At 51.2% G+C, this 27505-nt stretch overlaps 2 protein-coding genes across 2 annotated transcripts in view; one reads left to right on the forward strand and one right to left on the reverse strand.

The window, feature by feature from the left end:
* The window catches only part of BMP6 (bone morphogenetic protein 6), a 141302-nt gene extending 139726 nt beyond the window's left edge, over window positions 1-1576 (forward strand). The window contains exon 7 of the mRNA XM_057698343.1: window positions 83-1576. Coding sequence (XP_057554326.1) covers window positions 83-232 — 150 coding nt within the window. The 3' untranslated portion in view covers window positions 233-1576. The remainder of the gene's footprint in view (window positions 1-82) is intronic.
* On the reverse strand, window positions 1408-27084 carry TXNDC5 (thioredoxin domain containing 5). The gene is made up of 10 exons (XM_057698344.1): window positions 26780-27084; window positions 22848-22997; window positions 17483-17588; window positions 13539-13635; window positions 10711-10826; window positions 9136-9222; window positions 8418-8561; window positions 5771-5853; window positions 4223-4352; window positions 1408-3094 (listed from the first exon to the last, which is right to left on the reverse strand). The coding sequence occupies exons 1-10, from the start codon at window positions 27046-27048 to the stop codon at window positions 2972-2974; spliced, it is 1305 nt and encodes a 434-aa protein (XP_057554327.1). The 5' UTR covers window positions 27049-27084; the 3' UTR covers window positions 1408-2971.
* Between the last annotated feature and the right edge of the window lie 421 nt (window positions 27085-27505).

The following is a 27505-nucleotide window of genomic DNA, read 5'->3' on the forward strand; positions in this document are numbered from 1 at the left end:
GCTTGACGGGGCGGGGTGGGGCGTGAGCCCGGGCCGGGTATCGCTCCTAACACACCTCCCCCTCCTCCTGTGTCTGGAACAGGTTCACCTTATGAATCCCGAGTACGTCCCCAAACCGTGCTGTGCGCCCACGAAACTGAACGCCATCTCGGTGCTTTACTTTGACGACAACTCCAACGTCATCCTGAAAAAATACAGGAACATGGTCGTAAGGGCTTGTGGGTGCCACTGACACAGGACGGCTGCTGGGGACACATGCACGGCCTTGGACTTGGACGCCTGTGTTACACCTGCCTTAAAAAGCACCCAGAAGCACGAAGAAAGCGGGACAAGACGCCGACAGAATCTCCTGCCCGCTGCTGCCTTTCTGCCCAGCGGACATCTTAAAGGACCTCGTCCGTAACTTGCTCACATAGTAAATGTCGTGAGTAGTTGTCGGTCCCTAGGAAGCTCGGTGTGCGTCTGTAGTATGAAGTCTTGTGACTACAGAAATGTAACTTTGAAGGATTCCCCTCTGCCCCACCAAACCCACCAAAATTAGTTTTTGCCTTAGATCAAGCTCTCTGTGGTTGTAGTAAGTAAATAGGGAAAATAATCTCAAAGTAAAATTCTTCTTGGCTGAAATATGGGCAGTTTCAGTAGTTGCTCACAGGTAGATTTTACAGGTAACGGGAATGGGGGGAAATGCCTCCGTTCAGCTCTCATCCCGGGAAGGTCGGTTTCACGTGGGATCCACAGCCAGGCGGGAGCCGGGCGGCCTGAAAGTGCCTTCTGTCTCAGCTGTGCTGTTCCGTGTTTGCGTGGGCGTTTTGTCGGTGTGAAAATACACTTATTTCAGTTGAACCACAGTTTCTTTCCCCCTCCCCCCACCAGCACCTGCCATTTGCTTTGCTAGGACCCAACCAGAGGCCAGAGTGATCCCACGTGGAGGCGAGGCTCTGGGGATGAGAAGCCTTTGTAAAAGCCATCGTTTTAACCCGAGCTGCATGCCCGCACCTCTTCCTTCGGGGGCTGGCTCTTTGAAAAACACGTTTACATCAGCAACGTCGGCTCTCAGCTGTGTCGGTAAAAAAAAATGGTTCTTTGCCTTTTACTGGACAGCATCCCGCATCGCGGGGCCAGACAGGGACGGGCACCCAGCCTTAGGAAGAGGTTAGGATGGGCGTGCGGTTTACGAACCGCAACCACGGTTTTCTCCTGTAGAAAGTCAGACTCAGATTAAATCAGAGAATAGTTTTTAAAATATCTTTTTCACGATCATGTACTAGGAAACCAATTTCATACTAAACTGATTAAATAATACATTTATGATCTATAACTGCACTTACAGCTTTTTTGTAAATATAAACTATAATTTATTGTCTATTTTATATCTGTTTTGCTGTAACATTTAAGAAAAGACCAGGCTTTTTTTTTTTTAAAAAAGAGTTTATTTAGAAAGTATCATAGTGTAAACAAATTGTACCACTTTGATTTTCTTTTAAAACAAGACTCATGATGCAAAGCTGAAGCCACTCACGAGGACTGTGCTTCTCTAGAAAGTTGGGGGTTTTGTGTTTTTTTTTTTTTTTTTAAAGAACATCTGTGAACCATACGTGATTAATAAAGATTTCCTTTAAGGCAGAGGCTGGCCAAGATCCTGCTGTCGTCGTCTGCCGCAGAAAGCGGACGGGGTCTTGTTTCTAAGGTTCTCACCACCAGGTACTGTGTGCCAAGTGGCCGCATCGCCTGAGCGTGGGGTGAAGAGTGTTATCACGGGGAGTGAAGGATGGCTAAGGCCCTGCAGGTACATACCTCACGGGAGCCTAGTCCTACGGCTGCTGACTTCCAAGGGTGAGGGTAAAACCGCTTCCTAAAAAGGTCGGCATGAGTTAGGAGGACGCCGGTAACATGGCCTGCTTCTGCCCGGACACAGCCCTGCCTCCCTCCGTCTTTGGTCTTGAGGTCACGTGAATCCCACTCTTCACACAGAAGGCTGACCTCCTCGAAGGCAGACAAAGTACAGGACGCGGCCTCTAAAAAGGCTGCTGAGTCTGAAGCTGCTTCCGATGAGGGCTCCGTCGTGGGGCTGCAGGGTTTCCTCAGTCCCTGATACCCAGCCCTGGGAAAGCTCATCTGGTCCTCCGGTCCCGGGGACCGAGACAACCAGACTCTTGCTAGGAGTTAATTAGAATAGTCAGGACAAAGTGTGGAACCTTCCACGTCCACAGTTTCCACAGGAGACATCAAATCTCAAAGTTCACGTGGACTCTGGCTTCGTGTTAACTAATGAACTGTCTCACTCGGGAGGGACAGAAACATCCCTTGGACAGTCATAAGCAGTTGGTCAAGTATCGACACACGATCATGGCGTCAGCTTTATCTTACTCAGGCACGCGTCAGGAGTTCTGCCACGGTCACTACCGCTCGCCGTGAGAGGTATCAACAGAGACAGACGATCCAGGAGGGGCTGGGAAAGGGGCTCTTGCAGAGGCGACGGGGCTTTGTGTTTAAATCTGCTCCAGGCTACGGACCAACCACGTTATTAACAAGTCGATTGTGACCTTCAGATCAGAGCGACTCCACACCACCACGAGGCAAGGCCACCTTTCCAGGACTCGTGTGAGGGTGGCTCGAAAACTATGCTTTGGATGATGCTTTCACCAAAATCACTCAGGAGCCAAAAACAGTCTGGCAATTGGATTTTCCTCAATTCTATTTTAGTCTCAAAGGAAACCACTTAGATTTCACCAAGAGAACGTGAAAGGAGATGGGTGGTACGTCGCCACTGGAAATATTTAGTTTGCAAAGGGATCATGAGTTACACATTTACTTAGAGAAACTTAGGAAAGAATCTGTAGGGTGTGTTGGCTTAAAAAACACACACACGGAGGAGATAGCACGTGTTTAGTACATTTGGATCTCCGAGTCCCCAGCACCAGGAACCGGACCGCGCGTCCAGGGCCAGGCGGGAGGCGGCTTCCAGCCGAGCTCACAGTTCATCCTTCGCCTGGTGCAGGACGAAGCGGTGCAAGGAGTCCAGGTCTCGGCCCCCGCTGTGCTCGCTGACTTTTTTCCCTCCGCGGAAAAGCAACAATGTGGGATAGCCTCGTACCTTTAAAAAAAAAAAAAAAGTCTGTAAACCAATGCCCTGAGTCACACACAAAGTGCTTCTTAAATAAAATCAGAAAAGATCCTAGAGTTGTGCCCAGGAAAGTCTACAGTTAAATTTTCAGAACGTACAGACCATCAAAACAGCACCTGAGTGTTCAGAAAGCAGAGCCTTGGGGCTCTTTATTCACTTTCCAACCCAAAACTACTTTCAAGATCAGCATCAAGGAGTGACTTAACCCTGAAGTGGAGTGTCAGCCTTTCACGTGCATACGGGCGCCTGGGGAGCCGGTGCAGAGGGAGGGGCCTGAGATTTCCGACGCGCTTCCTGGAGGTATCTGGGCGCTCTGTGGTCCATGCTGAGTAGCAGCAAGAGCCTCAAGGACACACACTTGCCAGCTACTGCTCACCTCTCACCTCTTTTCTCTTTAACAAATTTTAAAGCACCAGAGAAGAAAAATGACTGGCACCTTCTAGTAAGTAGATGAGATGACTCAGTCTGTGCTACCTCTATTCTCATAAACTCCAGAGGCCCCAGAAGTGTTTTAAGAAAACAACACAAATGGAAAAATATAAATTGCCAGTGTTCTAGGCTATTTGATGGCGCTAATAGCTTCGAAAGAAGGCAACAGTTACATAAAGAACCCAAGCCACAAGCCTGGCCCATTGGTGTGGCCCCCTCAGGGCGAAGTGTAGGATCAAATACTTCCTGTGCTGAGCACTGCCTTGTGTCTGGAAAGTCAGCCACTTAGGTGTTTACGATGAAGGCTACAGGCCAGCTGACTGTTCAGCCAATGAGAATGGCCGCGCAGGTGGGGCCCGGCCCTTAAGCTCGGAGTCCCAGCTACCACCCACTTTTCACCCAGGTGGCAAGGCCTGAAATGCCCCCGCTGGGTTGTGTGCACTCACAGGAGGCACAGAAGAAAGCCTTTCCTTTCAGAGAACAGCTCTTTTGCTTCTCAAATGGAAAACAAACCCTAAAAAAATCTCAAAAGGGACACAGAAAATGCTCTGTCGGGAGGATGAGGGCAGTGTGAGTTATCTTGGTTGCGTCCACGATACCAAATGACAGCTGCACTTGGACTCCACCCCCCAGTCCTGTGCCCGGGAGCCGCCATCCGCGTGGACCTACCGCGTACTTGCTGCAGAGGCCCCGTTCAGCAGTGCAGTCCACCTCGGCGATCTTGACCTCCGCCAAACCAGGGAATTCCTTCCTGGAGAGTTCCTCCCAGGTAGGAGCCAGGTTCTTACAGTGCCCACACCTGGGGACAGAACAGTGGCAGCTTTGTTGAGGTCCCATCAAGGTCACGCACCTACATTTCAAAAAACTGCCCAGCCCGTTTTTTCTGTAGGAGGCAGCCAGCACCTGCCTAGAGTTCGTACAACGTCCGACTCTCGCACTGGGCACGCTGACGTTGCCTCCCCCGTCCCACACACAGCGTTCAAACCCAATCCGGATAATCTGGTGGAAACAAGATGGTGTGAAAACACGTTTAGCTTTGAAACCATCTCTAGGATACGGTAAACTGTGGGCTCCCTGGTTTATGAGTGTACCACAGGAGCAGGAGGAGATGAACAGAAAAACACTTAGGAAAAAAATCACTTGAATGCCAAAACTAGATTCGATTTCTTATGGTCTTCAATGTTCACAACACCCTCAGAGCCTCCCTGAAGCGTCAGTGATGTGTGAGCACTGAGGCCGCTAAGTTTTTTGTTCACACCCTCCTTCCACCTGTTACTGTACCCCCTTCCTGACCATCTTCCCCTTCCATGGAAGGGGCTCTTCTGTCCTCGTACTTGATCTCTACAGCTTTAGGTTTTCTACAAAATAGAAAATACGTAACAGTTTTAAAGGCATTATTTACCAGTGTTTCTACTCTCGAAGAATAAAAACTTCACAAGTCCTACAGATCCATCACTCGTTAGCTTTTTATCTCTGCTGTTACTGTTTCTCAGGAATACATGGAATGGAACAGATTAAGGAGCAGAAATGGCATGTGGTGAAACAACCTCACACGCTCCTCAACACTGTCCTTCCAAATGGGTTGTTTCAAGACAAAGTGCTCTTCCCATTTTACAGCCGAGGAAGCTGGGTTCAAAAGATCGAAAGGGCACGCAGGGTCGTAGTGGTTCATGGCACATCCTGGAACCTACCGTCTTCCCGCTGCTTCCAGATGCCATGGTCTCAGGCTCCGTGCAGCCCCTCTCTGTTCTGGTTCCCGAGGGCCAAGGGGCAGGTGACTGACATACTGCGTGGCTCTAACGGAAAGCTGAGCTCTACTCAATTTCTCTATAACGTCCAGAAAGACTAAGGGCAAAGCTATTAATACCTCATGACGATCATGGTGTTTTTAATCCCAAAAAGCCATCTACTTGGAAAAGTGCCCAGATACCACAAAACTTCAGTTTTACATGACCATGATAATAATTCTCCATTTTGATGTTTTCTCCAAAGCGGAGTGACCTTTAAGTTCTAACCTCACTCTCCATACACCATCAGACTTTCACATATCTAAATACAGGCGCGTAACGATAACCTTTCCTTTTTCCCTACAGCGTAACTACATGTAATAGGTCGTATCTGCCCAACACAGAGTCTGGAGGGTTGGCTTATGAGCTGAAAAATAGGAATGTGACTTAAGTGCACGAGGACACAGCAGTTTCTAATTCAGCCACTTACCATGGAGCGTAAAACTTGATGAAGGTGACGCCTTCTGCGATGGTGTCATCGAAGTTCCTTTCTGTCAAGGCTAGCACAGTGCCCTTGGGGAAAGGAACAGCCACCATTCAAATACACCACATAGAGCAGAGCCGGGTTACGCTTTGGGATCGCAGAAATACCAGTCAGGCATCTCTTAAAGCGCCACAAAAGGGCAGTGACTCATCACAGGTCCCGCAGTCCTGAGCCAGGAGGTGCTGGTGGAGGGGGCGGGGCACGTCCAGCAGGCTTTCCCCGGCCAGCCCAGGCGGGTTCAGGTGGGCAGGGCCCGAGCCTGCACCTCCCGGGCTTGGAGCCTCGAACACTGACGGGCGTCCCTAAAGCCTTGTACACACACCGCTTTTCTCAGCAACTCCAGTGCTCTCATCCTACGGATTCATAAAACTTCTCTCTTCTACGTGACAGAGGACCTTAGTGTCACAAGCACAGGCAGTATGTGCTTTACAGATAATAGCTGCTTTCAGTTTTTAAATTCAAAGTAAATAAAAACTGCTCATTTGAACTCTGGTTGGAGAATTTAGGGCAAAGGTGCCACAAGGCAGTCTGCTCTAAAGCGAGTCTATCTTGCTCGTTCTTTACAAAATTACATCTGTGTTTCTCCAAAAACGGGTCTGCAGTCCTCTCCTGAGAGCAAGAGTATGGGTGATGTATCCCACGGCTCCGTGTACTGGGTCGCCCCGCCTTGAGTCCAGCACCAAGTCCCGTGTGTCTGTGACCAGCAGGCAGGCACGCCGAGGCGCCATCTAGACGCTGCCACCTTTCTGTCCAGAAACATGACGCCATCCTCACTGAAAGCCCCGCTTAATGGTGGAAAACGTTATTATAAACAGAAACCACTCTGGGTTTGATGAAACCTCCACAGCGTATCATTACACTCGACCTGGGATGACCTTTAGAACCACTGTGACACACACACCCTTGACACATGGTCCATAACGACAAAATCATTAGTTTACTTCCTAAACCAAAACATCGACTTTAACCCTGTGCAGGCCCCCACCTAGGAGAGTCCCGCTGGGGGCGGGGGCCGTCCCGGCCCCACCCTGGGAGGCTGGGCCCGGCGGCTGCTCTCCCCAGGGTCCAGACACCGGCCCGTCCCTCCTGTGAGTGCTGAGGCTGGAGGGTCACCGGGGAGGCGCCCCCCAGCCCCAGGGCGCCCTGCTGTGGGGTGCCGTGGTGTGAACGGAAGCAGCAACAGAAGGCTTCTGCTTTGGAAATAAACGGACAGACAGGCCTTGTGGTTCTTAGCTAGGAAACCCAAGCACTGTTCTCCTGGGACAACACTACTTTGACTCCCCCTGAAGAATCTCATTTTCACCCACGGCTTCACCACCCGCTTCTACCCAAAGCTGCAGACCCGTGAACCTACTCATCGAGGCAGACATCCGGCTTTAGCGCCAGACTCACACACGTAACGGTCGCCACCTGCATACCCCCCACAGCCCCGAAAGCCAGCACCTTGAAAAGGGAGCCCCTCCCCGCCGTCCCTCGTCTCCTGCTTGGTGCGTCGCCCGCTGGCTGTGCCGGAACCCTGCCCAGCCCGCCCCCACCCGGACAGTGCCTGTGGAGCTGAACTCCCTCCCAACGGCCCCACCAGCATGGCCCCTGGCGGGGGCGGTCTCAGCCTCCTTCATCTCCAGCTACAACAGTTTCCCGCCTCCTTCACACAGGCTGCGGCCATTCAGCTCTCTTAAAATCCAGATCTGCTCAGAGCCCTCCCCTGGCTCCCTACAAATGTAAGACCCCCGGCTGGCTGTCAAGACCCTCTCCAGTCCAGCTCCTCTCTGCGTCCGCACGGCGCCCTCCTCCTCCTCTCACCCCTCGGTTCCCGCCAGCCAGTGTGGGCTGGGCCCCAGCACACCCGGCCGGCCCACACCTGTCCACCGGGCAGCCTTCCCCCACGGCCCTCCAGCAAATACCAATTCATCCTGCAGCTGTCCAGTGACACTTCTTGCCTCTCTACCCCGACTTGTGTCACAGCCCCCACGATAGCCACGTGTGTGTGTTCCCGCCTATCTCCCCCAGCAGACCCACCACTCTTCACAGGCGGAAAATGATCTTATTTGCTCTTGTTTCCTGGTGGTCTAGGACAGTGTCTGAAACACAATGCTTGATAAATGCAGAATGAATGAATGTAGAACCTTACACTGTCTGAATACAGGACGAGGACGCCTCGGTAAGTCAGAGACCGCCTGGACAAATAAAGCATCCTACAGTACTTTGCCGTCGACATTCCAACAGGTACAGCCTTTCTGCTGTAGCTCTTTCAGGGAACGTTACCACCTTGATTGCAGCACGTTGTGGAAATGAACAAAACAGGTCTAAAAGAAAGCAGCCAGCTTTCACAGCAAATACCTTCACGTGCAGTGATGACTGAACCAAAGGGAAGAACTGTCCAGAAACACCGATACTACATGCTTTCAGGATCCTGTCTCACACCTACTTTGGGTTCTTTAAAGGAAGAAGCTATGTTTACATTGACGCCCCTACAAGCACATAAAAGCAGTGAAAGAAAACATCATGTCGAAAAGTGGACCCCAGCCCAGCACGTGAATGCCCACGGGCCGTCCCCGCACCGTGGCTGGAGGCGCGAGCGGCCAGCACCCACCTGCTCGGCCGCGGCCTCGGCCGCCGGCGCGGGGGCCTCCGAGGGCTGGGCGGGCTCCGGGGCGGCCGTCTCTGTGCTCTGGAGCTGCGACTCCACGTACTCCCTCAGCGACTCCAGATCCCGCTTCCCTTTGTACTGATCCACCTGTCCGGGACAAGGGCCACACGGAAACACGTCAGGGCTGCGAATGCTCAACCTCCGCCCGCCCGCGCGACACCCGCCCCCATCGGACGTCTCCGCCTGCGTGTCCCGGCTCCGCGGTGTCTGCGGCTCACGTGTAAATGCAAAGCGCAGGCGATCAACCGGAGTCTGGCTCCGGGCAAAGAGCTTCCCAGCGCCTGCCTTCTGCAGAGCTGAGGGTCACCAGAGCCTGGTCGCTGCCCATCAGCCAGGGATGAAGCAGGCGTAAGCGCCTTCCCGAGAGCGAGCACTGAGCCCCCCAGAGCTGGTGACCGGAGCAGTTACCCTAGGGCCGTTGACTCGGCTTATTCTAGAGATAACCCGAGCAAACTGGCATGTTGCAGGAGCCCATAACACCTGGCAGCTTCTCTCAACTACCCAGACCTTACCAGCGAAGAGAACGTTCCGTGATGTGTATTCCTTCAAACCAGTGCCCGGACCCCCCAGGCTGGCAACACGTCACCCCGTGAAACCACTCGACCGCTCGGCTGTGGTTAAGACACGCATCTTGTCTCAACACTAAGACCTGAAGACGTACCTTTTTACCATCTCGGAACCAGAGGAGAGTAGGATAACCTCGGACCTGGTTTCCCGAACAGAGTTCATAGTGCTGCGTGCAGTCAACCTAGAAACACAGACCACGAGCCCATCAGTTTCCCCACAAGCCTTCCTGACACATGGACACTTGGACACTCAGTACTTTTTTAAAGAAAGAAAATTTCTAAAATTCCCTATTTGCAGCATCTCTGCCAGCAAGCTGAAGCTTTTGGAGAGACTTTTCCTAAAAGCTCTCCCAAAATACACCTGAGCCGGGGCGGGGCGGGGGGGGGGGGGGGGGGGGGGGGGACGGGCAGGGTGATGTGATTTACTTTAGAGACGTGATTTCGTTTCACTCACTTAAAAATGCCAGTTTTTACGGAGCAATACTTTACCCTGAGCGGGTTAGCAGATGGAGAAAGGGAGCCTGGCCTGACCCGTGGAGCAGGGGACAGCCAGCTGTCAGGGACAGAACCCTTCACCCGTCACAAAGCTAGCTCCGAAATGTATTCTCAGGTTCAGGAGCTTTAAAATCGAGGAGCATTTGGTATATAATAAAGATAAAACTGAAAAGGAGTATTTGGTATAAAGGAGTATTTTAAATTAGGAGTATTTGGTATACAGTAAAGATAAAACTGAAAAGATGTCAAATTAAGTGTTTAACAGGCAACAGTGAGAAACTCATTTAACAACAACTCTTACAGTGTCCTGGCACTGGCTCGTGCCCAGCGTCGTACTGGGCATTCTCCTGTCACCCTCTCGCCCGCCTCACAGTTGGAGCTCGTCTTGGCTTTTGCAGAGGGGGAGACTGAGGTGTAGAGAAGCTGCTCGGGGGGGGGCCGGCCAAGTCTGTCTGAATCCCAAGTTCATGCTTCTGGCCATCTCACTGTGCTAGGTAGGTCATCTTATTAACTACGGTTCCTGGACACACCGCATTACTTCCATACACAAACTGGCCCCCGGCAAAGTAGAATGTGAGATTTTTATGAAAGCAATTCAGGCAGGGGGTCTGATGGGTGCAGAAGGATGGATGAGATTAGAAGGGCTGAAGGCCCAGAAGCTGCTCTGGATAGTTCCAGAAACTCCTGTTGTCAGCCATCACTTCTGGCTGCCCTATGCAAAGTGGGAAAGAATTCCAGGCGGCAGGGCGAGCCGGGGCTCCCCACGGGCAGGTCTTCTGCATGCCTGTGTGAGCGCGGAGCCGCGGGTCCTTTAGGAAACAGCTCTTGGGTGATTTCGAATGTGGATGGTCTCCAAGTACGTCCAGTGAACGCTCTCTAAGGCTCTGCCCCATATCTTTGCAGAAGGGGCTCTGGGGCTGCCAACTCAGAATTGGCCATTGCTTCAAAATAAACCAAGGAGCCAAAGCCATAATTTATCTCTAGGCTGTGGAAAAGCCAGCGCACACAAAACCGGGCTGCCATCTGTGAAGGTGACATGAATTATCAAGTGGCATGCTAAATGGAATTAATAAATCAGGTTTGCGACTTTGCGCACAGAATGAATAATGGGCTACCCGGCTAATTAATCCAGCCAAAGGCAGTCTACTTCCAGTTTAATAAGGGCTTTCACTTACCTTGCCAATCTTGACAGTTTCAGAATTTTCGAGGCCCAGAGCCAGCTGTTCCCAGGTCGGAGCCAGAGCTTTGCAGTGACCACACCATGGGGCGAAGAACTTGATAAAGTGGTCTCCTTCGGGGGGTGGGGGGAGAGAGGGAGTGTGATTTACATCCACCAAGTAGAGCATGAATGCAAGCATGTCATCTTTACCCTCCTGCACAGCTCAGTTCAGGATGAACCCTTCAACTGGTTAAGGGGCCTCTCCATCAACTACATCTCTCTCCGTGAGTTCATAACGATCCTTAACAACTAATTTGTTGGGGCTTCCCTGGTGGCGCAGTGGTTAAGAATCTGCCTGCCGATGCAGGGGACCTGGGTTCGATCCCTGGTCCAGGAAGAATGCCTCGGAGCCACTAAGCCCGTGAGCCACAACTACTGAGCCCACACGCCACAACAATAACAACAAAAAAACAAAACTAATTTGTCATCTTTGGGTGACAATAGGGAACCAACTCATTATCTGGAAAACAAGGCAATAAAGGGAAAGGATCAGGCACTCAGCCTGTCTTTAGGTAAACTGGACACCCGAGTGATAAACGAAGGAGGCGAAGTGTCTCTTGCTGAGAGAATGAAGGAGGGATGCTCGAATCACAGCAGCCTGTGCACGCCCCACGGATTACGGATCTAGGCGGTGACGGGCAAGGCTGCTGACGTCACAGAGAGACGTCTCCGCTGTGCAGTCTTGCTCACACCCCCCAAAACATCAAACAGAAAACGATAATGTCCCCAGACTCAGCTGCTGACTCACAGGAAAGAGACATCAGGGCGATGTGTACAAGGAAACTGTACTCCACACCACGGGAATACAGCCGGCCCAGTCCCTGCTGCGGGGGCCGGACAGGTCAGACAGTGTGTGCTCAGCAAACAGGAGGCACGGACGATAAAGAGAGGCTGAGGGGACGTGCAGATTAAACAAGACTTAGAAGGGATACAATAAAAAAAAAAAAAAAACCAAACTAAACTACTTGCTGAAGAACACACTTCAGGGATAAAACCAAAAAGGGCTGTAAAGCAATTATTCTCCAATTTAAAAAAAAAAAGAAAAAAAAAAAAAGCAAAGCAAGCGGTGGTTTCCCTACATTCAGGGCAGCGCCTCCTCAGGGGAGGGAGAGGGAAGGGAGGAGGGAGGACTGGGATGGGGCACGGGAAGCTTCCTGTCTTCAGCTGGACAGTGGTTATGGGGTGACCGCTTTATGACCATTCACTGCACCCTGCATTATTCTCTGTACCTGGGTTTTATTTCAAAATAAAATAGAAGTTTTAAAAAAACTGTGTCAGTCCCTTGGCTGGGAAAAAATCAAGCCTCACAACATCACGACTTAGACACGGAAGACTTTCATCTAGGTTCTTCCACCTTGACCAGCCTAGGGCCAGAAAGGGATCAGGCTGAGACCAAACCAAAATCAGGCTGCGGCCACGGAGACAACCACCCAACGGACGCTGCCGTGTGGCCCGGGCTCAGAGTCGGACTTTGCCGCGGCAGTGCTCACGGTAGCATCTCATCACGGCAGCAATGACGCACTGGAGGGAAATGGGGGGGGGGGGGGAACTTGCTTCTAAATCAGTATGGTAAATCAACTATATTTCAACTTAAAAAAATTAAATAAAGCAAAACAAATTTAAAGTATATATTAGCAGCTGCTCTGCAAGGCTGAAACCATGTCTCTGCAGACAGGAAGGTCGCTACTTTTTTGTGCTGTGAGGTGGAGACAGGAGGTCCAGGACCCACTGGGAATCAGAGGGAACCGAGTCCGGGCAGGAACTGCACTGCTGTCCGAGGAGAGACCTTCACGCCAGTGGCACAGGGACACGGCCCCTCGCGGGGTGACTGGCTCAGGAGGGATGGGGCTGGGCTTTGGGTGGTGGTCTGTCACGGGGTGGCCCTGGCAGTACGTCCTGCAGCGAGCCCAAGCCCGATGCTTAGTTACAGTGACTCCCCTTAGGACAGAAACCCTGAAGTTCCACTGTCAGAGCATCAGTACCAATTAAATAACCATCTTTAATTAAAAATGGAAAATGGCTGAAAGCATCACAAGTGATTTCAGATCTTAAGTGGGGTGGGTTTCAGCTTCCACAGGCAGGAAGTTGCAAGGCCAGATACAATTTTAAGCCCTTTTAAGGACATTTCCGACTCAGTCTCCCAGGAGGATTTCCCTCCCTGGCAGCACCTGAGAGTGGAGGCCGGCAAGGCGGCTGAGTTCACGTTCAAGCCCTTCACTGCTGAGCCAAAGCTTCCGCACGTGTAAGGAAAGGCCTCATACACTACTAACGTTAGAAATTGTACTCAGGTCATTCTGACACTTAGGAGACTATTTTCAAGAAATGAGGTTTCATATCAAAAAATATTTTACATGTAAAGAACACCTCCTCTGATTCACGTGTTATAACGGTCCCACTAAATTCTGGTGTAAACAGATAAGAGAAACCTTTGTTTCTGCCTCAGGTCAATAAGCATATGATGCACATTAACATAAACACTTTCCTACCCAAGGATGCACTGTCCAGCCAGCGCACCAGTTAAGTAAGCGCACCCACTAGCAACTGGTGAGCTTTCCGCACCTGAGGCTTCAGCGTGGCGTTAGAACTGGCCTTTCCCCAAGGATGGAGACAAAGGGAGAAATCATCTCCGAGAGGAAGGGCACTGGGACTGGACAAGACGGACCCTTGACAAGCCCCTAATGCCGCGAGCTGTGAGCCCTCGAGTAGCGAGAGGAGAAGCCCGGGCATCCAGGAGGGTGGCCCGGGCAGAGGCACCCAGAGGTGCAGAACCACGCGCCCGCCTACCTTGTGCCACGTGCAGCTCAAAGTTGCTGGCCGAGAGCTCGTACAGGCCCTGCTTGAGCTCGGGGGCTCGCGGCGGCTCCGCCGTGGGCTTCGGTGTCTGATGGGATGAGACGGAACAAGCGTCACTGGGGGTGATGTGTGAAGACCCGGAGGAGCCCATCAAGGCTTCCGTCTGGAACCGTCTATGCTCTCCACCCTCCCCTGCCACCCAGAGCCTTTGAGGGGCACTGCTGTGTTGAGGGGGGCCCCCAGGCGGGAAGCGGCTTTGTCACCTCCCTGCCCCAGCCTGTCCTCTGCTGCCCCCAGACCCCACCCAACAGAGCAGACAAACTGAGGGATGGCCCACCCCAAACCAGCACCCTGTCTGGTTCTTTGAAACATGACCTTAGACGTCACGCAGAATACAGAAGGGAACAAAAGGGACAGAACAGGGCATGAGAAACCATGGGAGAACAGGAGGGCCCGGCCATTCTTTATTTACACAAATGTAAGGAAACCTGTGAAGGAAGGAAAAACTGAAAGGCTGATAGAATAGATGATGAGAAGGAAAATTCAGGTGGATGAAAGGCAGCAAAGAGAAAACCACAGGGCAAACACGGGCTGTGCTTTTAAGGAAGAATGTAGTTCATAGGACTAAGTTTGGGACAGAAACACACAGTGAAGGGACAAGAAGTGGCTTTTTTAAAAGGCGCTTCTCCAGTATCTGAGCAGACACCAGGGTGACAACTAATTACGAACCACTGTACCACACCATTCGAAATGTCTCAATTTTTTAGGCCAACACAGCCATGGCCTCCAACCAGAGGTGAAAAGAAGACCACTGAATCCCCACTGTGCTATACACGCATGGGTGTGTATAACTCAGTTTTCATCTAGTGGTTGACATTTCTTTTAAAAAGAATATCCAAGTTTAAGTCTTTAAAAGCTTTCAAAGTGCTGACAGTCAAAGCCGGGCAGAGCTGTAATCGTAAAGCACCATGCAGTTTTCTTTTCTGCTGCTAGCTTGACAAAACTTTCAAAGTGCTAAGTACCCAGACAAAAGGATGCCCAAGAGAGGGATGACTAAGTGAACAGCCAGTGAGTTCCAATAAAGCGAAACAACTATATGTCACCCTTTGCAAGATGTTCAAAGGGCTTGCAGTAGTACAATGTCCATTTATGGCACCGAGAGAGCACGTCCCGTGCTCCGTGGCAGGCAGAGATGGCCATTAAGGGGACACCAGTGTATCGCAGAACGGGCACCCTCTCCCTGGGCTGGTGACCATGTGGCTTAGAGAGTCTTAAGAAAGCAATCTGGCACTACTCGTCAGGAGCCATAAACGTGATCTTGTTTTATTTTTTGCCTTGCAATTTTATGTCTGGGAATATATTCTAAAAAGTCACTCCAAAGTAGAAAAAAAAATGTCCTTTGCAAAGATAAAAATGTTCTTTATAGCATTTCTGATGACAGAAAAATTATAACCTGAATATCCACTGAGAGAGAAGAGCTGAATTTTGGCAGATCCACAAGATGACATAAACTATGGTCCATATAAAGATGATTCAGCTATTTTAAATGATCATTAGTGAAATGAACCATGTTTATATGATTACTACTCTAAGAAAAAAATACAGAAGGAAACATGGAAATATAAAAATTGGAGTAGAATGTAAGAAGTGGCAGGTTTTCTTTTCTTTGACTTTAATATCATAACACCAGAAGGGAAAAATCTAAATTTATCCTATTTAAATATGAAAATGTATATATTAAGTTATTTAGGTATAAGTACAGAAGCTTTTTAAAAAAGTTTTTGCTTACAATATAAAGCAAAATTCATACTGAAAAGAATTTCAGTTTGCAAAATGAAGTCTGAATATTCTAGAATATTTTCTATAATAAGGCACCCGTCATTGTTTCTAGCAATTATCTGAGAATCCCTCTTGCTCTGAGACACCGATATGGTGACTGGGTAACTGAGGTCTCGGGTGGGTTCCACGGGCCACGCCCCCCAGGACACTCCCCTGAGGACAGCCACCAGAGCCTCGGCCCAGCCGCCCCATCCCCAGCCTGTACTGTGGGGTCCACTCCCCAAAGGGAAGTTGACTCATGAGATGAACTCTTTCTGCCATCCTGACACAGGATGATGGTTTCTTGAATAAAGTCATCATAGAAGACTGGCTTTTTGGTGAAAAGTTTAAATGTCTTTGGAGACTGTGAACTCCCCTTTAAAATTGGCTTCCTCCCCTCCGAGAACAAGAAAAACAACTTGAAGTTTAACTCTATGTGAAAGTTACACCTGCTTGTCACGACAAAGATGCAAATTTACTCTCTGCGAGGTTTGTGGTTTTTCCTTGTTCCCAAAATTAGACATGTCCCTGGTTAACACGTATTCAATACTGCACACGTCACACACAGTGCTAGACTTCTAAAAATGTGAAGCAAAGTAGCACTTAGGAAGCAGGTGGGTTTCTGATTAGCTGTGACCTCTACACAGAATTCGGGGGAGAGTGAAGGACCACAAAGACACCCTGAAAGATGACACCACAGCAACAGGGCCCCCAAAAGACCCCTGGAGCACAGACAGCCTTCAAGTCAGGGAATGCCTACATGATGCAATACCACAGTCTTAAGTGCTGAAATGGAAATTACATTCAAAGACTTCAGATGCTCCCAACAGTTCATCAGAAACAGACAGCATGGGAACAAGGGCCCTCTTTCCATTCCAGTCCAAGTCCAGCTCGGCCTCCGCGGGCCTGAGCACTCAGCACTAACCCGAAAGCACCCCACACAAAGGGACACAACGGAGGGCTCACCACCGTAAGGACTTATAACAAAGACAAGACTCCTCATGTCAACTGGAGAAGAGGAGGATTGCAGGTTTTTCTTAGTAACGTTCTACACAGAGCCACGTCTTTAAAAAATATCTCAGTAACACAACCTTGTAAATCAGCTATACTTCAATTAAAAAAACCAACCACTCAGAAATCAGTTTCCACAATTTCCTGATATTATTCTTAGAGGAGGGGAGGCCATTAAGACACTGAGAGTATCAAGGGTTTTGCATTATGTTATCAGCAAAGCCACGTAGGGCTGTGGGGCTGAGGGTTCAGAAGACAAGGGAAGAGTCACACTGTGGGTACACGGTAGGAGTGACGGGGGCGGGAGGCTGTGGGCGGTGGAGCCGAGGTCCCAGGGGAGGGAGGGTGGAGCTGGCCTGGCCTGGCCACTCCGGCAGAGGCCCGGCCCTGACCCCACGCGTCCATCTCTGGGGCTGAGGAATGAGCGTGAGTTGAATTACATGTGAGAGGGGCATAAAGTAATAAGTGCCTCTCTGTGGGCTGCATCCTGAAATCGTCACAAATGACACCGACTCTGCAGCCAAACACGGCCTGGGGAGCAGGGAAGACAAAGTAAGGTCCGAACAATGGAAAGCGCTGTGGGGACTGGGGGTGGGCACACGAGACCCTCCTCTCTACACTCCTGCCCATCGTTCATTAGACTTCTCTTTCTCCTTTTGTGCGTGTTTGAATTCTTCCATGATAAAAAAGTTGTTAAAAGTTCATCTTTTCCCACTTACATAAGGTACTTAGTCAAATTCATACAGGCAGAAAACAGAGTGGTGGGTACCGGGGCGCGGGGAGGGGGAGTTAGTGTTTAACGGGGACAGGGTTTCCCTTCGGGAAGGTGGAAGTTTCTGTGGATGGACGGACGTGATGGCTGCATGACATTATGGATCATTTAATACCACTGAACTGTGTGCTGGAAAACAGGGAAGAGGGTGAATGTTACAGTGTGTGTATTTTACCACAATAAAAAAACTGAGGAAAAAAAAAGGGAATCTTTACTTATGAGATCAATGAGTTCTAAAAAAACTAAGACGTTGCTTTAAGATGGTACCTAAACTGGCCTCTTTACTACCCCGAAAACGCAGCAGGAAAGAGGGGGCGGCTTCGCGCGCACTCACGGGGGGCTCCTCGTTCAGCGTCTGCAGCATCCAGTTCTCCAGGGCCTGGAAATCCCGCGGACCCTGGTATTTCACAGCTTCTTGGCCAGGCCTGAAAAACTTCAAGCTGAAAGAGTGACAGAGGATTAGGTGGAGGAGACTTTACAGCACTTTCAAACCCCTCTGAGCAGAGAGCAAACTCATTTAGCGAAACAATCAGAAAAATGAGGTACCGGCCACTCCCGGGGAACACCCGGAAAAGCAAGGAAAGTGATGTTCTAGGCAGTAACAGGCTCACTTAATCCCGAACTTTTAAAAGTGTCTTATGCTTTTCAAGAAAAGCAAAACTGAGGTGAACACGTCAGGCCTAATGCTGAGAGTTAAACCCCAAGCTACGGGGGTGCAGGTGCACAGCTCTCTAGCTTTCTAGTGCTCCCTGCCCTGTATTTGTTATCCTTCCCCGGCCGCCGTAGATTTTTTTTTTTTTTTAATGTATTTTATTATTTGGGTCTTCATTGCTGCACGGGCTTTCTCCAGTTGCGGCGAGTGGGGGCTGCTCTTCGTTGCAGTGTGCAGGCTTCTCATTGCAGTGGCTTCTCTTGTTGCAGAGCACGGGTTCTAGGTGCACGGGCTTCAGTAGTTGCAGCACTCGGGCTCAGTAGTTGTGGCGCACGGGCTTAGCTGCTCCGTGGCATGTGGGATCTTCCCAAACCAGGGCTCAAACCCGTGTTTCCTGCATTGGCAGGCAGATCCTTAACCACTGCGCCACCAGGGAAGTCCCTTTATTGGCTTTTGAGCAGCGAGCACCTGGACCCCACTTTTGGTTTCACTAGCATCATAACTAAGGTTGCATTCTTTCTCTCTAAGATAAGGAACACGGCAAGGACTCTTACTCAACATAGTACATAGGAAGTTCTAGTCACTGTAATAAGGCAAGAAAAAGAAAGGAAAAACATGCAAAATTTAAAGGAAGAAATAAAACTTTCCTTATTTACAGGTGACATGATTGCATAGAAAATCTCAAGGAAATGATACAAAGAAACCTCATAGAACCAGTAAGTGAATTCAACAAGGTTGTAGGATACAAGATCAACATACACAAATCAATTGCATTGTTTTTTATCAGTTTTTATATACTAACAGTGAACATGTGGAAACTAAAATCAAGATTATAAACGGCATATGTCTTAATTTTAGTTTCAGTAGATTTTATGTTCTGCATTTTAAAAAACAATTTAAAACTGCAGTAGAAATAGCACTGTTTTGCAGTAAACGTAGTTCCAAGCTATCCTGTCAGCTATTCGACTCTTACAAGGCATGAATATCCAGCTACTGCGAGAGTTCAAGTTTCCAACTACAACAACCACCTTGACGTTGGTTGATACAGCCCATTCACTTGCCCCCAGAGAAGGCATCTTTTTCTATTTTCCATACACACTAGGTATCTGCAGATAGAGCACAGAACTCTGCCTCTGGAGGGGAGCAAAGACATCACCAGAGGCCGAGATGAACACATCGAGACCCTGTGTCACTCTGTCCCTGTGACAGGACAATAGGCTCCAGATAAAACTTAACAGAAGGCATCAAGGAGTGGGGGGAGGGGAGGGAAGTATTCTTCTATTGACAGAATGAAGAGAAGGTATCAGGATGGAGGGAAATATGGCTACGGGTGGAAAACAAAGAAACACAGGCTAGCGTTTGGAGGCGAGCCTACTCCCCTAAGACACCCCTAATGCATCCCAGCACGTATGTGGATTTTGTTAGGAGATGCCCGACGTGCAGCATCGGAATATGAGGTTAAGATACGCAGAAGTCAGAACTGTGGGTCTGGACGGCTAACCGCACGAAGGTCGTAAAGTGACATTTCACACCAAACGAGAAAACCAACATACTGGCTGTAGAAGGCGTTCAGGCAAACGCGGGCTTACTGGCCTCACCTAGACGCTCCGATCCTGTGATGGGCTAGCGGACACCCCAGTGTGTCTCCAATGAAGACTATATGTCCCCTTCCCTAGCAGTTTATACATTTATAACCATGACAAAAAGCCACAATCTAACTCAACTTGGCCAGTATGTCCCTTCCTTCGTCTAGTTTAACGCTTCAAGCGACTCCAAAGCAGGCCCTCACGGCCGCAGACGACCGCAGACGACCGCACCCACCACCTCCAGGTGCTCTGGGAGTGTATGCTGTGCCCACAGGGGACTAGAGGCGGGCTCTGTCCCTCTCCACTCCCTCCTCTTGCCCCAGAGCCTCCCTCCACCAAAGTGCTTCAGGATGGAAGCAAGCGGATCCTCACAACATCAGAAAGGACCAGGTGTTGTTGAATCCATCCCCCATTTCTTTGCTAAGGTTAAAATGCAGCAAAACTTAATCTTGTGATTTTTTTCTCATTTGGTGTACACTGAGCGAAGCAAAACTAATTTTTTAAATCTCTTCCTGCTGTTGGATTGAAAATCTTTCTAAGCTGCCCAAGTCTGAGATTCCAGCTAAGTTCACAGAGCCTAGCAAGAGGACAGCGTCCCCTGCGGGTCATCTGACTCCATTCTCACTGTACATGGTGATGAAAGCGGTGATGCAGAGCGAGCCATGGGGTTCACGCCCCAAGTACAGCCCCAAACTCTTCTGCTGTTCCCAAACCTCCACATGGGCACTTGCATTCCTGGGGGTCTGTTTCTCAGTCAAGGAGACCGCAGGGGAGAAGGTCCCCCATTACCGGGTCCCTCTGGAAAACAGCGTGACGGAAGCTCTACTGCTACAGATGAGATGGTGCTGTGGGCTGAACCGTGTCCCCAAGAAGATCTGCTGAAGCCCTAACCCACGCTACCACCGAATGTGACCGTATTTAGAAATACCATTTGCATAGAGGCTATCAAGCTAAAATGTGGTCATGAGGGTGGGCCCTAACACAGCATGACTGGTGTCTGCATAAAACGGGGAAATCCAGACACAGAGAGACGTGCACACAGCAGAAAGCAGGTTGAGGAGGAGGACTGGGGATGTTCCTACACACCAAAGGCCGCCCACAGGCCACCAGGAGCCGGGAAGAGGTGAGGAAGGACCCCTGACAGCCTTCAAAGGCAGCATGGCCCTGCGGAGGCGTTGATTTCAGGCTTCTGGCCTCGGGGACTGCGAGGGAAAACGTTTCTGTTCTTTGCAGTGGTGCTGCACATGGCAGCGCTGGGGAACCTCCTTCCGCCCTGCCCCTGCTAGCATTTTCCCAGGTGATAAAGATGATTTCTCGCGCAACAGGAAGACCTCAAAACATCTTCCCGAGCACAGGCAGCCTTCTCTAGGGACCTGGGAACCCCTCCCTCTCCAATCCTTTACTCCAGTTAAAGGTGCCGGGGAGGGATGACATAAAAGCTAATGTGCTGACGCCACACGCCCCCAGCATTTACAGCATCATCAGATTCAGGCCTTGAAACATGCCTAGAAGTAAAAGCTCACACAGGTAGACCTATGAATGCCCTAAGGCCACTACATTTCATGCAGCTTGCCCCCCACCTTCTGCATTCTGTGAAAAAAATCTGTTCTCGGGGCTCTGATGGTCACAAGGTTCCTTCCCAAATCACGTAGCGGGAGCTCACTGCAGTTCTTTTCAACAACACAAAAGCAGTGCATGGTTTTCTTGGGGGGACCCTATCTTCTAAAAAAACAAATCAGGACACCTGATCCAACATGAATGTGTCACAGATGTTTCTGTGAATAGCATTTGTGGATTAAGTGATGTTGTGGCCAGAGAGCCTGGATGACTGGGTCCAGGCGGAACCCTCTACTCTCTCTCTCACGCCCCTAACACCTGCCTTCTCGGTCCTGTTACTGGTCCTGTTTCACCTTCCCTACGGCGTGGTTTACGGTGCACACAGCCACATGGCCACACACAGCCAGCTGTTTAAGAGTGGACACCACAGCCAACCATCTCTGTTGCTCCTGCACCTTGAAAGTAACAGGCTCTCAACGAGAAACCGGTCCCACTACCCACTGGCTACTTCTTTGGGATGCTCTTCATCCAAGCAGAGTTTACTTTAAAGGCAACGCAGTAAAGCATAGGACAGTGATGCCCACAGGCAGGTACATGTAGCAGGAAATTTTGTCCCTATTGCTCTGATTTGATGTAGACTTGAGTTACTGCACTCAGATTAGCAAGCAGTCACCAAAGACCAAGAGTTCCAGAGCCCTTTATGGAAATGCCAAATCTCCAAATGTTAGGGGAAACCTTAACATTACAGGGTACAGTCAGATGGGTATCTTTGCACACGTCACTACACATGGCAATGTTATGGGGGGACAGGTATCAGCATCCTACTTCAGACGGAGAGGCTGAGGAACACAGCCGGAGCTGCAGGATAAGCAGACGGCAGAGCTGGGTCCAAACCGTGGCATCTGGGTGCCCGCCCAGAGCTCCTGCCATTTTACACGTAGTCCCTCAGCTTTGAAGATCAGCTTGGGTTTCACATAGGATTGACTCGTTCGTCAATTTGAACAAATATTCTGGGACCTGCAGTGCCCAACCCCTCCCTCATCCTTCTGGAAACAGCATCTTCCCTTTTTTGGAGACGTGCTCTTCACTCCAACACTAAATGTTGAGTCTGAACAGGGCTGTTGTATTCCGACAAGATCCTGCCTCTTTGGCCACAAGGATGGCTTCTGGAATGAACACTCTATCCAAGCTGGGCCAATCAGTGGCAGGCCCAAGTCTGCCATGGCAACAGAGAGACGGGAAGTTAAGTCACCTTAAGGGGCGGATGGGGTGCACAGAAAAACAGGCCTCCAAACCCATGGAGCCGAGTCTCAGAGCTTCCCCCACAGCCTTCAAATTAATCCCCTCTTTTGTTCATTAAGCCCGTTTCAATTTCTGTTCTTAAAACCAAAAAAACTATTTTAACTGTCAAGGAAGTAGGGGGTAAGTATCACTTGTCAGAAAGACTGCACCTTCTTTCCAATAGAAACAGCCCTTGTGCTAGTCACGTGGGAAAGAACTCTAGAAAGGAGGCTTAGGAATTAATACCTGACCAAAAATTCAGATGAAAATGCATGACACCTGGTGCTCACTGTGCAAACGTATCTGTGAACATCAAATATGACAGGACCTCATTGAGACTGCCATTTCTGTCTCACAGACACGTTCTTTTATAAACAGGAAAACTCAACTGATTAATTAAAGGCTTTTCCCAAAGTACAAAAAGGTATCTAGTACACATATCGTGTAAATATAACCTTTCCCTAACAACAGGGACTGCCTGCTTAATAGTCGGCATCTCCTCACCCCTCAGAACTACAAAGAAGTTGCCAAAAGTTTAACTTGAACTTTCTTGGTGGAAGGTGGCTGGCAAAAAGCCGAGGAAGACCCGGAGGATACAGGATGCGCACGCGCCCGTCACTTACGTGGGGTACCCGCGCACGCCCTGGGCGGAGCACACATCCGAGTCGGCCGTGCAGTCGACCTTGGCCACGTAGACCTTCGCATCCTCCATGCTGTTGTACTTGTCTCCCAGGTCGTTCCAGGTAGGCTGCAGCCGCTGGCAGTGTCCACACCTGGAACCAGGTGACAGGAACAAGCATGCTGAGCGTGGGGTCTGAGGGTGCCCGGCCCACCTCCTCAGCCATTTCCTAGGGCAGCGGGGCTCTCTGATCCGACCCCTTCTTCACACTGCAGCGGGGACGGAGCTGGACAGCTCACAGTGTCCGCAGAACCTCGCTCCCCTGCTTAAATCTTCCGGAGAGATCCCACATTGTTCTCAGCGCGAAATCAAAACTCAGCGCGGCGCTGTGCCCGATGCCCCTGGACCCGCCCTCTGCTGCCCTCCCATCTGACCTCCGTCCACGCTGTCCTCCTTCCCCGCCGCCCACCGCTGGGCCATGCTGCCAAGTTTCCAGCTTCCTGAAAGGGCCGTAGCTTGGCTGGGCCCTGGGAATCAGCACTCCTCTCCCTGACACTTCCTCCCTAAACCCACCTGCTGACTCCTACTAGTGTGCGTGTCACTTCCTCCAGGAAGTCGGCCCAGGCTGTCTGGTGTCTACCCTCTCCTCCCTCCTCTTCTGGAGAGCTCCCTCGCTTGCCTCTGGGGCAGCGGCTCAGCGCTTCCCGCTGCCATGGCCCCTTTAGGGTCAGGTCTCCTCTACCACAAAAACCAGTCTCTTCCCGGTGTGAGGCAGCCTCAAAATGAAATCAGTTCTGCATTCTCTCCAGTGAGAAGCTTAAAAAAAAAGCTTGTGGCCATCCCAAACTTCTAAATTTGTTATGCTCACATGTATACTGATAATAGTCATTGTATGAATTTAACTATACACAAACATTCAAAATTATATTTAAAATAATACATCAACTTAGAATTCTCACTTCTACTTGTCACACTTCTTGACAGCGTCAGCACCTTCCCGTCGCTAAACCTGCTTTTTTGGGTCATACGGCTGATCATCACCTTTAATTGTCAGCTGTCCACAGGGCTGTGCTTGGATTCTGTATGCGCCAACCCTGAAAACGTTATCTCAAGCTTCAAGTACAGTCACACAGCATTATGGCACCTGGTTTTTTGTTTGTTTGTTTTTCCCATTCATCTGGTAACTGTGTATTCATGATGTCTACGATGTACTAATATCTACTTGCTGTATAGATTTTTAAAGTGTTGAAAGAACACCCAACACATAACTGAGTTCAACCTCAAAATAACGTCTCAATAAAATCAGTGTTAAATCGCCTTGCCTCTTTTCTTTTCTGATAGATGATCTCACCAGGAAGCATCTAAAGGAAGCACTGGAAAAGTTTGCTTCAAGCTAACCTGTCTTCCCCAAGCAGCACTTTCTTGGCCAGAGAAGAGAATCCTGCTTCATAAGAGATTAAAGTACAATATGAATCCCTCTTTTCTGGAAGATAACTGTGAGGGAAAACCACTGTTAGATTTAAGTATGTATGGTACAAGTGCCAAGAAGACAAGCATCATCCTTTCTACAGCTGGATGCCCATGTTTGGCATGTACTGAGCGCTAGGCGATTTCTTACTAATGGGTCCATGGGTGCCCCGCAGTCGGCACTTCTGGTTTTGGACCCTTGTGGCTACAGCACAAATCTTTGAGACAGCAGCTACATTCAGAGGCAGTCTGTGGTCACATAACAGAGCAAAGCCACCTGGTCCTTTCGAGGAGGCAGCCCCAACCTTGACCTCATTGTCGTCAGATCCAATGTGACCTGAAAACTGGCCATAGAGAAGCTATGACCTGATGCTGGCACAAAAGCAGTAGGACAACCCTGCCTCTGCCAAGTTCAGAGCAAATACACACAGATCAATGTTTCAGTAGCTCCTGCCCCCAAATCACACGTGGGCTCCCAACATTCCAGGGACTGAAATGGAAAGAGATGAGGAGCAGCCCACAGTGTAGTCCATCTGAATTCCAATTTGCTCTTAAAGTCTCACTTTTAAATCTTGTCATAGAAACTTGTACATCTCTATTTAAATATTTCATAGTAGACTATTAAGAAGCAAACAAAAACTTTAAAAGTTAACTTTTTTCTGGGAGCATCCACCTAAAAGTCTATAAGGCGCACACAATGAAACAGGAATATACTTAAGACCAAGTGCAGGTCCTCTCCCTCACTCAGCCCAGGACTAGCTGGAGAGTATTACAGACTCCAAAATTAAAACTCCATTGGGACACTGCATGGACCTACGACGTCTACATGTCAGTGTTTCTTTAAAATATAAAGAAAAAAAAATCCATGGGCAAATTTATTTCACGGAAGTAGGCTTCAATTAAGTAGTGTAGGGCTTCCTAGGTGGCGCAGTGGTTGGGAATCCGCCTGCCAATGTAGAGGACATGAGTTCAATCCCTGCTCCAGGAAGATCCCACATGCCGCGGAGCAACTAAGCCCTAGCACCAAAAAAAAAAAACCAAACAAACAAACAATTAAATAGTGTATTTAATTGCAATAGCTACTCTGGGAATACCCTTCACAAAGTAACTATCTACATCCATTACTCTACCCTACCAAGTATTCTCTCTACCACTTGGTAGTTCTAACAATTCAACTCCCCTTGGCTCTTGGGAACTTGAAATACAATGTATCCCATAGATGCATTGTTAAAAAATGACAGGTCTGACCCAGACCAAAAGTGCTAATTTAACTTCAAATGAACTGAAATACAGTAATAACCTGAATATGGGGAGAAAAAGAGAAGTTTCCTCCAACTTCCGCCGGCACATTTTCTGAATAGGCCGTATTATTGGGCATCTTCTTCCTAGTCCTTCTGCATCCCTTTCCCACATCTCAGGGAGCCTCCTCCCCTCTGGGGAAGGATGCCAAATTCGCAGTAAAGCCTGCAAAGGGCCTTGGGCCCTAAGACTGGCTGTCTGTCTGCTCAGCCCATTGGGGACCCCCTTCAGTGGGCAGCTAGGCCCCGGGAGGAAGGCACTCTGTCCCCGTGCTGCTATGAATGACAGGAAGTCTTTCAGTAGGACAACTCACAGGGCAGGGGTCTCTGGGTTTGGCAACGAGGCCCACACCAAAGCCCCCACCGGACAACCACGGCAAGGAAGGCCGTTTTTTCAACGGTGTGACTTTTCCCATCTCACACTTTGCAGACGACCAGGCACCAAGAGAGCAGAGGAGCTGGTGCCAGAGGACAGCCTTGGGTCCGGGGCCAGTGACTGCTGTCACCGAGAGCACAGCTCCCCACCCACCCGGAGCTGCAGAGGAGCCCCCAGAGTCCGCACTGCTCTCCGCCTCCCCGGGGAGCGCAGGAACCCTCTTCTGCCTGGGCCACCCCTCTCCAGCTCACGAACGCACAGAGTGGGAAATCACGCCTTGTGAGTCCCGGTGTTTCCATTACACCCTCGGGCCGGGGGTCTGCCCTGCGGCGAGTGAACCGGATCCGAAGTTCAAGCGTGCAGGCCGAACCCCGGGTCGCCGGGGCGGCCGCACGTGGCCTCCGGATCCCGGCCGCACCGCAGGCCGCTGCCTCCGGCCGGCGCAGAAGTTTGGGACCGGGGGACAGGGGCCGGACGGGGTCTGAGCTGCCCGCGGCCCGGAGGGCGACGACCCCCCCCTCCCCGGGGGCTGGGGTCGGGGGCGCGGGAGCCGCGGCCGCGGCCTTTTCCGGCCCGGCCCTCGGGGACCGCCCCCTCCCGCTCCGCCCCGGCCCGCGCGCCACGTCAGCCGCGAGCGCCCGGCCCGCACCGCCCCCCGCGGCCCCCGGCCCGGAAGCCCCGCCGCCCCTGGCCGGGCGCCCCCAGGCCGCGGCCCCGCACCCCCTGCGCGCACCGTGCGGGGCCCGGGCCCGACCCGTGCCCGCGGAGCCCGAGGCGGGCGGCGCGGCCAGTTACCAGGGCGCGAAGAACATGACGAAGTGCGCGGCGCTCTGGATGCCATGCGTGAACATGTCGGCCGTGTACAGGTGCTTGGCGTGCGGGTCCTGCCCGTCCCCGCCGCCGGCCGCGGGGGGCCCGTCCGCCGCCGCCGCCCCCGGCTCCTGGGCCCGAGCGCCCCCGCGCCCGCCGTCCAGCAGCAACAGCAGCAGCAGCAGCAGCAGCAGCAGCGGGGCGGCCGGGGCCCGGGGCCGCGGCGGGAGGAGGCGTCCGGCGCGCGCGGGCATCACGGCGGGCTGGGCGCGCTCTCGCCGCGGCGGCCGGGCCCCTCCGCACCGCCCGCCCGCCCCGCGCCCCGCCCCGCCCCCCGGCCCGGGGAGGCCCCGCCCGCGCCCCGCCCCTCCCGGCGCGCGCCCGCTGCCCGGCCGAGGCCCGGTCGGCGCGCGCCGGGATAGCCTGGCTGGGAACCCGGGGAGGGAGTGGGCCCGGGCCCCGGACGGCCTCCCGTGCCCGGCCTCCAGCAGCTCCCGGGACGGCTTGGCTTCACCCCGCGGGGCGCCCGCGCCCCCGCACACTCAGGCTGTGTCCCCTCTGGCCGGGAGCAGGGCTGCGTATTGGAGGCTCGGAGCGGCCAGGCCGGGAGGCCACCCAGGGGGATGTCAGCCTGGGTTCATCGCAGCGTACACAAAGACCCCGGGATTCCAGGCAAAGGGAAGAAAGAGCTGCTGTCGGCAGAATTCAGGA

The sequence above is a fragment of the Hippopotamus amphibius genome, chromosome 11 (assembly GCF_030028045.1).
Source record: "Hippopotamus amphibius kiboko isolate mHipAmp2 chromosome 11, mHipAmp2.hap2, whole genome shotgun sequence".
NCBI classification, from domain to species: Eukaryota; Metazoa; Chordata; class Mammalia; order Artiodactyla; family Hippopotamidae; genus Hippopotamus; species Hippopotamus amphibius.